The 13,858-nt window shown below is 48.5% G+C and overlaps 1 protein-coding gene across 3 annotated transcripts in view; it reads left to right on the forward strand.

The window, feature by feature from the left end:
• The window catches only part of RFX2 (regulatory factor X2), a 580,927-nt gene that overhangs the window by 285,910 nt on the left and 281,159 nt on the right, over positions 1-13,858 (forward strand). For all 3 annotated transcript variants that reach the window (XM_069649559.1, XM_069649558.1, XM_069649560.1), the window contains one exon: positions 7,520-7,638. In XM_069649559.1, coding sequence (XP_069505660.1) covers positions 7,520-7,638 — 119 coding nt within the window. The remainder of the gene's footprint in view (positions 1-7,519; positions 7,639-13,858) is intronic.

Genomic DNA, 13,858 nt, shown 5'->3' on the forward strand with positions numbered 1-13,858 from the left:
CATCTTGGACTTGCGAGAATTGAACAAATTCCTCAGGAAAGACAAATTCAAGATGGTCACTCTTTCTCAGATCCTCCAGGCCCTTCAGTTCCAGGACTGGTTGGTATCTCTGGACCTTCAGGACGCTTATTTCCATGTGCCTATCCATCTCAAACACAGGAAATACCTGAGGTTCGCAATTGGCAAATCACTATCAATTTCGAGTGCTGCCATTTGGGCTGACCTCCGCCCCGAGGGTCTTCACCAAGTTAATGTCGGTAGTGGCGGCAAGTCTAAGGAGGGAAGGGATTCACGTCTACCCCTACCTGGACGATTGGTTGATCAGGGCTGTTTCTTCGGAACAAGCTCAGATCCAGCTAAATCACGTGTGCCACTCCCATCACAAACTGGGCTTCTCCCTCAATTTAAAGAAGTCACAAATGATACCATCGCAGAGACTCCAGTTCATAGGAGCGATCCTGGACACTTCCCTGGGAAAAGCCTCGCCACCAGAGGTGAGGGCTCAAGATATTCTACAGATGGTTACCAAGTTCCAAGATGCCCAACGTCTCCCAGCCTTCGACTTTTTGAGGTTGCTAGGCCTCATGGGATCCTGCATTTTCCTAGTGCCAGAGGCTCGCCTGAGAATGAGATCCCTCCAGTGGGCACTGAGGACTCAGTGGTCACAATTCTCAGGGAAATGACAGATCTTCTTCAGGTTCCCGACAGGGTGGCTCGAGACCTTCAGTGGTGGGCCTGTCAGGAGAACATTCTGAAAGGAGAACATTTTTGGCAACCCTGGCCAGAGATAACAGTAGTCACGGATGCCTCACTCACAGGGTGGGGAGCCCACGCCAATGACTTGACCATCAGCAGTCGTTGGTCTCCATCGGAGTCCAGACTACACATCAACCTGTTAGAGCTGAGAGCCATCAGACTTGCGCTGAAGGCGTTCCTGCCAGCTGTACAAGGGAAAAACGTCCTGATAATGACGGACACCACGGTGGCAATGCATTACCTCAACAAAAGAGGAGGCGTAGGATCACTACCCCTGTGCAGAGAGGCGATGCAGCTCTGGTTTTGGGCAATCCAAGAAGGAATCTCTCTATCGGCAGTTCACCTAGCCGGAGAGAAGAACTTGACAGCGGACGCTCTGAGCAGGCAGAGCACAGTCTCCCACGAGTGGGAGCTAGCTCAGGGAGTCCGTCAAGAGATCTTCGCCCTTTGGGGAACCCCTCAGGTGGATCTGTTCGCCACCAGCCTCAACAGGAAATGCAATCTGTTCTGCTCAAGGGAATTTCCCCCGAGAGGAGCTCTGGGAGACGCGTTCATAGTGGACTGGGAGTTTCCGCTTCTGTACGCGTTCCCACCGGTCCCTGTCATTCCTCAAATGATCAGGAGGTTGAGAAGATTCCAGAGAACCATGATCCTAATTGCCCCGGATTGGGCCAGGAGAACGTGGTACCCGGACCTTCTAGACTTGTCCATCTGCACTCCAATTCGACTTCCACTCAGAGAGAACCTACTCTCACAGAAGGGAGGTCAGGTTCTCCATCCAGACATCGAAACCCTCAACCTTCACGCTTGGCTTCTGAAAGGCTGAGGTACAAGGATTGGGACCTCCCTGATGATGTTATGGAGGTGTTGCTTTCGGCAAGGAGGCCAGCAACAAAGTCTTTATACCGCTGCCGTTGGAACAGATTTTGCAGCTGGTGTAGAGAACAGAATATCGACCCTTTTTCATGTGGTACACCAATGGTTTTGTCCTTCCTACTATATTTGGCGAATTCAGGCCTTCAAGTTGGCACCTTTAAGGGCTATCTCGCAGCGCTATCCATCTTTAAGCGCACTGCGGAAGAACCATCCTATTTCAAGTTACCCTTGGTAATACAGTTTCTAAATGGGTTAACCAATGTTTATCCCCCAAGACCATTCCAAGTTCCCCTATGGGATTTAAACTTAGTCCTAACTTTCCTGATGGGCACACCTTTCGAACCACTCCATTCTTGTTCGTTAAGATTCCTTACCCTTAAAACTGTTTTATTAATAGCACTTACATCTGCTAGAAGGGTGAGCGAATTACAAGCTCTTTCTTGTAAACCCCCTCACACAATCTTTCACAAAGACAAAGTTGTCCTGCAAGTGAAGCCTAATTTCCTCCCAAAGGTGGTTTCTGAATTTCATATCACTCAGAAGATTACCCTTCCATCTTTCTATCCTCCTCCTCATCCGGGGAAAGAGGAAGAGAAGTTACACAGGCTAGACCCTAGAAGGGCTTTAAGTTTTTACATCATTAGACTAGCCAGGATAAGACAGGCAGACCAGCTGTTTGTAGGTTACACAGGTCACAATCTGGGGTTACCAATAACTAAGCAGACCATTTCCAGATGGATCATTCTAGCCATTCTGGAATGTTATAAACTGGCAGGGAAAGAGCCCCCTCAAAACCTTAGGGCTCATTCGACCAGAGGTATTGCAGCTTCATCGGCCCTCAAAAGAGGTGTGCCTGTTAAAGACATCTGTGCGGCCGCTACATGGTCGTCTGTCCATACCTTTACACGATTTTACAACTTGGAATTCTCCTCCAGTCAAGAGACTAGGTTTGGAAGGGCTGTACTGCATTCTATTCATCAATAGAAGACAGCATGAAGTCAGTACTCCCTCCTCCAATAATAGAATACTGCTATGGGAGCCTATCTAAGATGAGGAATACGTCGGAGGACACAATCCCTTCTTACCTTGTAACGTTCTTTCGATGGGATGTTCCTGCGACGTATTCCTCATCGACCCTCCCATCCATCCCCGCAGTTCTACTTCCCTTGTTGTTGCAGCTTACGCTCCTTCAGGGTGATTAGTCTAGTCCAGAAAGAATTATTGTGGGCTACAAAACGGAACTGAGCAACGGACGCTGCGCGCGGCCTTTATAGGCAGGATGACGTCGACGTCGATACGGCGGCTGTCGAGGGACATCGACTCGGAGGACGTCGACGCGCAGCACCCTCTAGAGAGAACAATTTTTCCGAGGCCAGCAGAGCTGGAAGGAGATATCTAAGATGAGGAATACGTCGGAGGAACATCCCGTCGAAAGAACGTTACAAGGTAAGAAGTAACTTGTTCGTCTCAACCCCTCTTGACGATCTGTGACTCTGGATGTGTCCCAGGACCAACAGGGGGGACTGACCAGCTCTCTCCTGGGCTACCCCGCTTCAGCCGTCTCCATTCTGAGTGCATCCTTGGAACCGTGAGGATCTTCAGTACAATATGCCTACTCCTGCATTTTCATCCTTCTAGCATCTAGCTTGCTCCATTGTACATCCATTGAAGATAGTCTGTCGCCGCCTGACTTTGGTGACTCCTGTTGCAATCTAGCAATCTATCGTCTTCACTCCTTGGCAGTGTCCTGTCTTCGCCTGCTCTGCAGAAATCTTCGTCTTTTCTTCATAAGTGTTCAGATGGAAGGTCCCTGGAAGTGAGATTCAAGCACTGCAACTGACCGAAACTAAATCCTATGTCCGAAAGTGACCTTTGTACCATGGACCCCTGTCTCACCATCGATGGGACCAAGCTCAGAAGGTGTCCCCAACGGATTCGGGAACCTCATCAGTAGTTTATGGAGAAATCTGAGTCAGGGGGCCGAGTGTAAGGTAACACAGCGCTTTCTTTCCTGCACTCCCAGGACCCCATAGGGACACGTCTTTATGCCCATGTAACCCTAGCTCACATTTTCCTGACTTGGATCACGAGTGATCTGGCCAAGGATCCCCCTCCTAAACCTACCCTATTATAGTGGGACTGATTGAGTTACTTAAAGTCCCTTAACTTTTTAGGACCCTTGCGTTGCAACCACTGGCATCGTCAAATCACACTTTAAAGTATAACTTTGGAATTGATGAATTTAGGGCACAAGGGCTTCAATCCATTTTAGGGCTCAACTTATTAAATGGGGAATTGTTTTAGTGTTGCTCAAATAATAGGAAATTGTTTTAGTGGAGTGGTCGCAGTGGGCGGGGGCGGTTGGGAGCAGTGCTCCTCTACTTATTTAAATAAAGTTTTACTGTTCCTACACTTAATACTGTCCCATAATGGTTTTGTTTTAAAATAAGTGTAGGAAGTAGTTGAAACTTGTACTTTCAGTGCACTGCACTGAACGTTCCATTAAACAGCAGCTGCATGTGTTTGGGGGTTTGTATTCTGCGTGGGAAGGGGCGTGGCAATGGTGTTTGTGGTGGCAGGTCAGTAGGGAACATAGTTCCACTACCTCCTTTTGTACATTTCAACCACTGTTTTATTGTCGCTCTAAAGTGTTTCTAATGTTTTTAGTCATTGGAGCCAAGGCCCTGAACTCTGCCGCAGTTATTCATCATCGTTGTCTTGAACCATACCAGTGAAGCCCTGCTACTTTGCTGATATCCATAAGCCCTTCATCAGTGCTTTGACCCCTGAACAAGTGGGAACAACCAGTTTCGACTCCCTGCTTGAGGATCCTGCCCTTTGAAGCCTTCAAAGGTTTCCCAGAATCATCCTGTTGACTGACCAGCTTACTCGTGGGCTACATTGCTGCAGTGGCAGTCATCATGAATTCAGGCTGGGGACTCTGCAGACCCTTGACTTGTGAAACGAGAGACCTCCCCTGTAGTTGCAGCTCTCCAGCACAAAGGGGGTGCCTCGCAGGACCAATTTCTTTGATTATGCCATGAGGGTCGAGTTCTGTTGTCAGAACCCAGTGACCATTGCTGATTTCCACCTGCATCGGGCCTTTGGGGTTTCTTTGAGGATGTTGACAATGTTTTTTTTTTTTTCATCCTGCCAGGGTAATCCAGCTATTTATTGCCAGGAACTGTCTTGCCACAGCACAGACACAAAAAACAATGCCTGAAGTGACCTTTGAACCATCTGACCCATTTATGATGGAAACCATCTACTAGTACTCAGTTCTCTTTTAGGGAGTAATGGGCTTCATGTAGTGGTAATACTAGAGTCCCTGCAAAAGGTTTGTATTTTATGTAAGTTTGTTTTTCCTTCCAGAGGCAAACAATATGCAAGCCTACCTGGTATTACGTGCAGGCCCCAGACCTGTATTTCTCTGCTTCTTGTGATGTGCTGACTTGGTTTACTCGCCTGCCAAGAACTGCCACGAGGAAGCTTGTGGATGACTCTTCCTTGGTTCTTTCTTTAAGTAGGGGTTTTCAGCATTCCCCATAATCATAAAATATCTGCTTTTCTGACTCTCTGGGATATTGTAAGGTGGGGTTTAATATTGCCAGAGATCTGCATGTGTTCCTTCTTGGTGCCCCTCTGTATTTGCCAAGGCCCTCTTCTGGCCCCACCAGCCAGCTCATTCACTCCTTTTACCTTTTTGGTTCTTCTTGGGCTCTCGTCAGTCTCGCGGTCATCTTCCTTGCTCAGATCTCTTGTGGCATTTGCAGGCTTCCCCTTTGCTACATCGTCTCTGCAGCTTGTGGGTCTCCTGTTTCGGACTCTCACGGCTCCCGCCGATTTCTCCTTCGCTACGACAGCGCTGCAGCATTTGGTTCACTGCAGTACCTCTACCCGTCCAGACCACACGGTCCACCTCTTTTCTGAGGTCCGGTTACTGCTTTGCCAGTCCTTTGCAGGGTCTTCCAACCTTGGACCCCAGAGACGCATTTTCCTGCTTGACATCGTCCGGTCAGCAGGTGCTTGAATTTCCCAAGCCTAACAGTTCCTCTGCTCTGTTCCTCCTGGGGCAGCTTGACAACCTGCTTGACGAGGTATTGAGTTCTTATTCTCTTTTTATGTTTTTGAAACAGTTTGAGATTAATAAATGGAACGTTCATTTGAGTTTTGTCTAGCACTCTCCACTACTCCTGTTCCTTGTCTGTCTTTCCCACACAAGCCTCCACTGGGTAGTTCCAGCTCTTCCTCATCTCAGTGGATTTCACACTGACCTCCCTACACATACACATGGGTTGGTGGAGTATAGTATTGGGATATACATGGTGGGGAGGGTCAAGAGATGTTGGGTTGGAGTGGCCATACCGCGTTCTCCTGATAGCTGTTCTCTGATTCCCAGGGGTCGGGGGGAGTCTCTCCCCATGAAATCCTTCTGCTGAGTACCGCCGGGAACTATCTGGTAGCAGCCTCATCACCCTGGCCTCATGGGAAGGGGCTCCCTCTTGGGGAGAAGTGATGACATCTCAGGATTCGTCACAACATGGATAGGCTATTTGAGTATATGGGCCTCGTAAGTGCTTCATGATGGCTAAAAAGGCCACACACATGACAGTGTACCTGCATAAAGTATTGACTGCAACCAGCCTGTTCAGATGGAAAAATGCTACTTGGGACAAAAGAAGGGGACACAGTTGGGCCTCATTACAACTTTCCAGGTACGGAATTAATTTGCTGGTATTTCCGTATACCGCACCAGTGAAGTACAATTTTGCTGTTGGGAGGGGTCGGGGGGGGGGGGGGGTGGAGGAATTGCCTCAAGCTAACTGCTGGAGGTATTTCTGACACCCTATCGGAAATAAAAAGCCGCTTTTACTGGCGCCTCATGGTGTCCTAGGACCCCATGGAATGAGGGTTTACAACCCTTTCCAGCACTCAAAATTTGGTGGTAATATCTGCAGACTGATTGCTGGTAGCAGTAATACAGTTGGCCGGTATCCTGGCGGATTTACCGCCAGACTTGTAATGGGACCTAGTGTTTCCATAGCACTCCATGTTAGATGACGTGTGCTGTAAAATTAAAAACATGGGTCATAAAAAGATCATCACTACCCCTGCATTTGTAGACCCAAATCAAAATGGCAAAAGGGACCATATGGGCCCCTAGCAGCACATCCCGTAAGGTGGAGGGTGCTGCCATAGGAAAATCATGGATGCTAAAGCATAGTGGAGAGATCTCCCCTCACTGGAAACTTGTGAGGGGTCCAGTGTCCCCAATATAAAAGCAAATGCAGGAGGTGACTACGATTTTAAAAAAAAATAAATCTTATTCACTGTCATAGTCAATTAAACAAATCCCTGTGAGACAAGCAGTAAACTGGGAGGCTCAGCACAGATGTTCTTTTTTGCAAATTTTGCCCGATCAAAGACAGAGCATGCAACAATGTACTTCATGTTTTCTTGTTCTTTCTTTACATCAACCACCCACCAAGTGCAATCTGTGATCCACCCTGACAGGGCATTTGACTGGGGTGGCGACTGGATCTTAGGAGAAATAGTTGGATTCTCTATTTATGTGGGACCACGACCACACGGAAGTCGTTTTGGTGCCCTTTCAAAAAGCTTTAAAGAGACAGCATATCTTTGTGGAAGGCGTCCAGGCCTTCTTAGCTGTACAGGCATATCTAATCGCTTTACAAATGGTGGGAAAGGAAGGGCAATCCCCTCGATGTATTTTTTCCCAATTACCTCTTACCGTGTGATAAGCCTGTATGGTCTATTGAGCTTGGATATCCTACAATAAATTGTACTTTTGAAATACTTTTTATATACAACTGCTGTCTTGGGGATTCATGCATGGTTCCTAACTTTGTGTCCATTTCATTCATAGATATTTCCCATGTCTTTCCGGATTTTCCACCTTTGGATCTAGGAAATATGCTTTTACCTGAAGGAATAGTCCTAAATGACGTCAAGACTTTGCAACTCCTCTACCGACGGCATTGTGAGGTAACCTATGCTTGCAATTTACTTTTTATCCTACTGCCATTGCCCTGTAATCCCACTTTTCACCATTTCCTTCAAATACCTTAAAATAAAATGCATATTAACTGTACTTAACACCAGTCCCCTGATTTCATTTGTTGAGGTCTTATGTACATACCCTTTACAAATTAGTTTGTTTAGAGTTTTACGAATTTCGGAGGTCAACTCTTGGGAAAATGTTGTACAACTCTGAATTGAGGGCTGTGTAATCATGTAACGTAATAGTAACAATGGGTTTCCAACCAAAAGAGTTAGAGGTAGAGTTAGCAGATGAGTCAGGCTTAGCTGAAGGGTGTAAGTAAGGCCGGCAGTATTACAGATAGTCCCAAAAGCACCCCTTAATAATTTACTACACTGTTATATTGTGGCAATAAGCCACGAGACTGTGGGCCAATACCGCCCCAGGTAATGCCCCCGGGGCCGTAGTTACAGGCCCGAGCGTTAACGAAGGAGGAAAGGGGAAACAACAAAAAATGTCTTACCAGAGTCCCCGGCGGGGGACGAGGGAAGCCTTCAGCCCTGGGGAAGGTCGGAGCGGGGATTGCACCGTTTCGCACCTCCTCATTGGCTGAGGGACAACCACAGCCCTCGCCGGGAACAGAGAACCCGGCACGCACGGCGTAAAAGGGAATACCGTGTGGTATGGCTCGCAAATGAGCCAATCACCACACTGTATTCCCGTTGCGCCGCGCGTGTCGGGTACTAATGAAGAATATACACTTTTTGACAAAGGATATCTATTCGAACAAAAATAAGTACTCAGACAAAACATAACACACTGTATAGTTTATGCAACCGCTAATCAGTTAGGACCCAATTCACTCCTGACTCTACAATGCTAGCCCCACACCTGGTGTTAGATACAGGGAACACTAAACTATAGAAATATACATTGACATCATATTAAGGACCAAATACGACACTGAGAACCTAGTCACTGGATTCCTAGTATTGCTGCAAAACTCCAGGGACACTTAGGTGGGAGGTGGGTTTTCGGTGCAGACAGGTGGTCCCAGTAAAATTACCACTGTTAAGGTGCTAAAAAGTCAAATCTTGCTGTTTTTGCTTTGTTGCTGCCCATTGAGAAATTCTGTATTTTGCTTGTATACTGATGCTTCTCTGTAACTTGCCAACCCAGTGACCTCACCACTATCTTTTGTCCCACACCTACCTGCCTTAGCTCCCGCCCACCCGTTTCTTCTCCATCCTCTCCTCACTTCCACTCCCATGGAACTTTCTGTTTCTCCTATCTTTTCCAACTGCTTCTCCATTGACTATCCTTCCCTTCTCACCAAGTCTGGTAGGAAGAAGTTCAAAAAGGATATCTTGGCCTCTAACCCTGGTCTTTCTATCGCCGACACCTACTCCAATGCTTCCTCCAGACAAACCCTCACAGACATCCTCTTTGTCGTTCCTTCGTCAGATCTATGGACTCCTCATATGATCTCTGTGCTCTGTCCTATCTCCTCCTCTTCCATTAATGGTGGCACTCGCTGGGAAGTTCTCCTGGCTTCCTTTGACTCCTCCAAAGTCATCATTAATGTCTACCTAAATGGCACTGTCATGGTCCAAGGCCCTTAGGCCAGTCTCCTCCTCTTTGATGGGCGCTTCCCTCGCCTCATCAATTTCCTCATCTCCTGCTGCTCTTTCTCTTTCTCTACCCCCCCGCCCCCCGGGCTCTTTCTCCTCCGCAGGGTGTACCTCTGATCTGTACCCCTCCCCGGAAGGTCTTTAAGGATGGCAACCTTCTTCATATTGCCACTCTCAACTCTCGCTCTGCTGTCAAACACTCCTGACATCTGCCACCTCCTTGAAGAACTAGACCTTGATGTCCTTGGTCTTACTGAGACACGGTTCGCGGCCAGCTCTGTCACAAGCTTTGACAATCTCCTCCCTGATGGCTACAAGATCCTCTCCGCACCCAGATCCTCCCGGTCCGGTGGGGGGGAGGTGGGCACGCCCTGATCTTTCCTGAGTAGATTCCTGCCTCTATCATTCCCACTCAGACCTACTCCTCTTTTGAATGCCTTGTGTGTAGGCTTTCTCTTTCACCTACCCATTCTTAGTGTGGCTACCATCTACCGGCCTCTTGGTCAAATCACCTCATTTCTGAGTGGGAGGACCTCTCCTCCTCCTCCTCCTCCCCCCCCTCCTGGCCTCTACCACTCAACCACTCCTCAGTGACCTCAATATACATTTAGACTCCTTGTTCCTCCTCTGTATTCTTCCGTGGCCTCTGCGACTCCCTCTACCTGTCCATCCTCCCCTCTGGCCTGACTCACTCTGCAGGGCACACAGTCGATGTCTTGATCTCCTCTGACCTCCCCCTCTCTATCCCTCTGACCACGCCTCTCTCCTGCAGCAATCACTCCCTTCTCTCCTCTCATCTCACCCTCTCCCCCACAGCCCCCCCAAGTAAAGCCCACACCATCACTGCCACCTACCTTCTTGGACATCCGGCCCATTAAGCGCGTGTCAGTTGAGGCTTTTGCCCCCACTTTCTCCGCCCCCCCCCCTCCACCTCTGGCGGTCTCACATCCTGACACATCCCTGTCTCTGCTCTACTCTTCAATTTCTCATACTCTTGATGCTCTTGCCCCTGTCATGGGCATCTGTTTGAAGTCCAAAGCCAAGTGCAATTCCTGGTATGACTCTGACCCTATCTACACTTGAACGTAAGTGTAGGGCGGCTAAGAGGAAATGGAGGGATTCTTGTTCATCCTCTGACAAACTGGCCTGTCGCCGGCTATAAAGGCAATAACGACTCTGTCCTCACCAAGAAGAGAATCCACATTCAAGCTTGTGTCTCTGCGGCATCGAACAACTCGGCCAAACTTTTTAAAATCTGCTAGGAGCTGGCCAACCCTGCTGCAGTCTCTACCCCTCCTGTTGCCTCCCAGGCTCTTTGCAATGCCCTTGCCTCTCACTTTATTTTTTTAAAAAAACCAGGACATCCCTGTCCACCCTCTCCACCTACACGCCTCCTCTCCATCTGTGCTTGCTGACCCTTATTTAGCCAGCCCCCACCATCCTTCTCGTCCTTTCCTCTTTTCTCCCCTGACGAGGTCGCTAGACATCTATGAAAGCCTCGTCAAAACAGGTTCATCACTGTTCCTCTAAAACCATCAAGGACCACATTGACACCCTCGCTTCAGCGCTTGCTGATTTTTGAAACAACTCCTTTGCCTCAGGATCCTTCCCCTCCCCTCTGAAGCAGTCCCTTATGCATCCTCTTCTCAAGAACCCCCCCACAGTTGATCCTTCTTGTCCAGCTAACTATCGTTCAATTTCCATTACTCCCATTCTGGGCAAACTCCTGGAAAAGTTGGCCATCTCTCAGCTTAACCTTAATTCCAATTCTGTTGGCTGTCACCATGACCACCAGTCTGGCTTCAGAGCTGCCAGAAGCACAGAAACTTATCTCCTGAGCATCCGTAAAGATCTGCTCTCCAACCTTGACTCTAACATTCGCTCTGTCCTCATTCTCCTCGATCTCTTTTTTGCCTTCGACACGGTCAACCAAACCATCCTGCTCAACTGTCTCCATGAAAACCTGGGTATCACTGATAAGGCTCTGGCCTGGCTGACCTCTTTCCTCTCGGATCGAACCTCCCAGGTCCAACTTGGGCCCTTCCTATCATCCTCTCTGCCTATGGTGTTCCCCAGGGGTCTAACCTCTCGCCCTGGCTTTTCAACCAATACCTGGCAACTCCCCCCCACTGCTTTGCCATTTTCTGCTCAAATTTGCAGTGCTACGCTAACAACACTCCTCTCATTTTCAGGCTGCCCTCCTCCACCTCATCTGCCTCATCTCCGATTGCCTAACTGCCATTCAAGATTGGTGTGCTGCCAATGATCTTTGTCTGAATGCCAGCAGGATGGAGATCCTCCTCATCGGCACACCTTCACCATCCTTTTCCCCTCACTCTCTGGCGTGCTTCCCTTGGCTCTCCTCCTACCCCACCTGCGAGGCTTAGAACCTCAGGATCATCCATGACTCCACCCTTTCCTTCTCTGCCCACATCTGAGGTCTCTAAAGTCAAATTTCCAACTGCACCTCCTCAGAGGTGCTCTGCCTTTCCTCTTTCCCCCGTTGCTCATGGTATCCCCAGCTCTGGTTCTCTCTAGGTTGGACTATTGTAACAGCCTCTTTCTAAATCTACCTGCCTCTACTCTCCACCCTCTGCAACTAATCCAGAACAGGACTGCAAGACTTGTCCTTGGCCTCAAGCCCTGGGATCGTATCTCTGCAGCTCTGAAATCTCTCCATTGGCTCCCAGTGGATGCACGGATTACATTCAAAACCCTCTGCATTGTCCACAAGGCTTTCTGGGGCCTGGGTCCAAAATACCTTCTGCTATCCCTCCGCAAATACCTCCCCTGCGAGCTCTTCGCTCCTCTACCTCCAACTCCCTCAGGGTCAGTCGTTTTTCAAAGAAACCAGCTGGGGGTAGATCTGTCTTCAGCGGGGGCCTCCCTGTGGAACAGCCTCCCTGCCACTCCAAAACTTGAGAAGAACCATCTCCCGTTCCGGAAGCACCTCACGACCTTCCTCTTTTCTTCTGCATTCGCTCCCCCTCTCCCCTGCTGATTGATCTCTCTTGGCACTGTGCACCTGGCCACCCTCTGTCCTCCGGACCTAGGTACCTTCTCACCCTGCCTCTGGGCCACCCCTTGCACTGGGGTCTGTATCTGTATCCATATACCCCCCCCCTTTTTCTTCCTGCACTTATCAGACCTACCCTGTCTGCTGTCTTAAACCTAGCACATCCAAATTGCTGGCTGCGCTTCCACTGTTTGTTGCCTATATTTATGTATATATTTATCTGTTTCTCCTTTGCTTCACACTTTCCACTTCTCCCCCCTTCCATGCACTTTTCCCCTTCCCCTCTCCCATGCACTTGCGCATTCTCAATGTCACTGGGCCTAGTAAGATTGCTGTTTTTTCTCCCTTGTCACGCTCTGAAACACTTGTGTACGAGCGCAATAGAAATAAAATATCTATATATATAAGGTAAGACACTTTCGAAGAGGTAAAAAGACTGAGTTGAGGATTCTTCCCGATGCAAAAAATCAAATCTGTCTCAATGGAACAGTTGATTGCGTCATTCTTCTTCGAAGAAGGTCAATAAGAGGCGTCATAGGTCACCTTCGACCTCCAGTGATTCCTCAACCGAGGCAATCGGATATCCTACGAAATCCGATTCCCCTGCAAAATGGGACTCATTTCATCGTGAAATGCTGCATAACTTCGAGAATGCGGCCTCGAAGGACGCGCAGCAGAGCCATGCCCCAGTCGCTCTGCATAAGGACGACAAGGGGAAGTCGAAGACTAAATCTTCGAAACCTAGCTTGAAGCTAGTTTTCCATGGAAAAAGTTCTTGATTTGACAATCGTCGACTGCTTCGAGTCAGGAACCTAGCCCTTGGAGGGTTCCGCCGAAGAAGCACAAGACAAAACATCACCTTCGTCGACCCGTCTGCATCGGAGCCGTCAGATGCCGAAACCGAAGTCGGCGAAACTGACTAAATCTGCACCAATTTCATAGCCATTGTTGACGAATACGACTTCAACATTGTCAAAGCCTGAAGTGGTACAGGAAAAGGTTTACAAACCTTTACCCAAAAAGGACTATTAAGTCTGTCAACCATATATGAGGAGGCACCTCCATCTGATGACAATGCACCACCTTTTGGACTACAGTTTGGCACTCCTAATGTGCCAGAGGAACTAATATCTGATGAGACCAGGTTAAGAGATTTATATCATAGCCTTCCAGTCAACCAGTGGTTTAGATACTTCGCAAGAGACCCTACTGAGCATGCTGACTCATACCGAAAATGTACGCCCACTCCATCTTTTGAGCAAGATGACATGACAGACATCTTGGACCAGGGTCCTCAGAAAGACCCAATTTTGCCCTTTCACATGACTTTACAGAAAAGGGTCTCTGCATATTGGGAGACACCAGAAACTGCGGCTGCAGTAAATAAAAACTTTGCATGGAAGTACAGACATCCAGCAGTGACCCAGAGTATCTCACTAAGCATCTCACACCAGATAGCTTGGTGGTTCAGGCTGCTAAATCTACAAAGCAGTCGATTCATCATCCCGATCAAGGGGGATAGATGGGTAAGAGTGGATGCCTGGGCGAGAAGTTTTCACTGCGGGTAGTATGGTATTG

The sequence above is a fragment of the Ambystoma mexicanum genome, chromosome 1p (genome assembly GCF_040938575.1).
Source record: "Ambystoma mexicanum isolate Mex_15411 chromosome 1p, UKY_AmexF1_1, whole genome shotgun sequence".
In the NCBI taxonomy this organism is placed as follows: Eukaryota; Metazoa; Chordata; class Amphibia; order Caudata; family Ambystomatidae; genus Ambystoma; species Ambystoma mexicanum.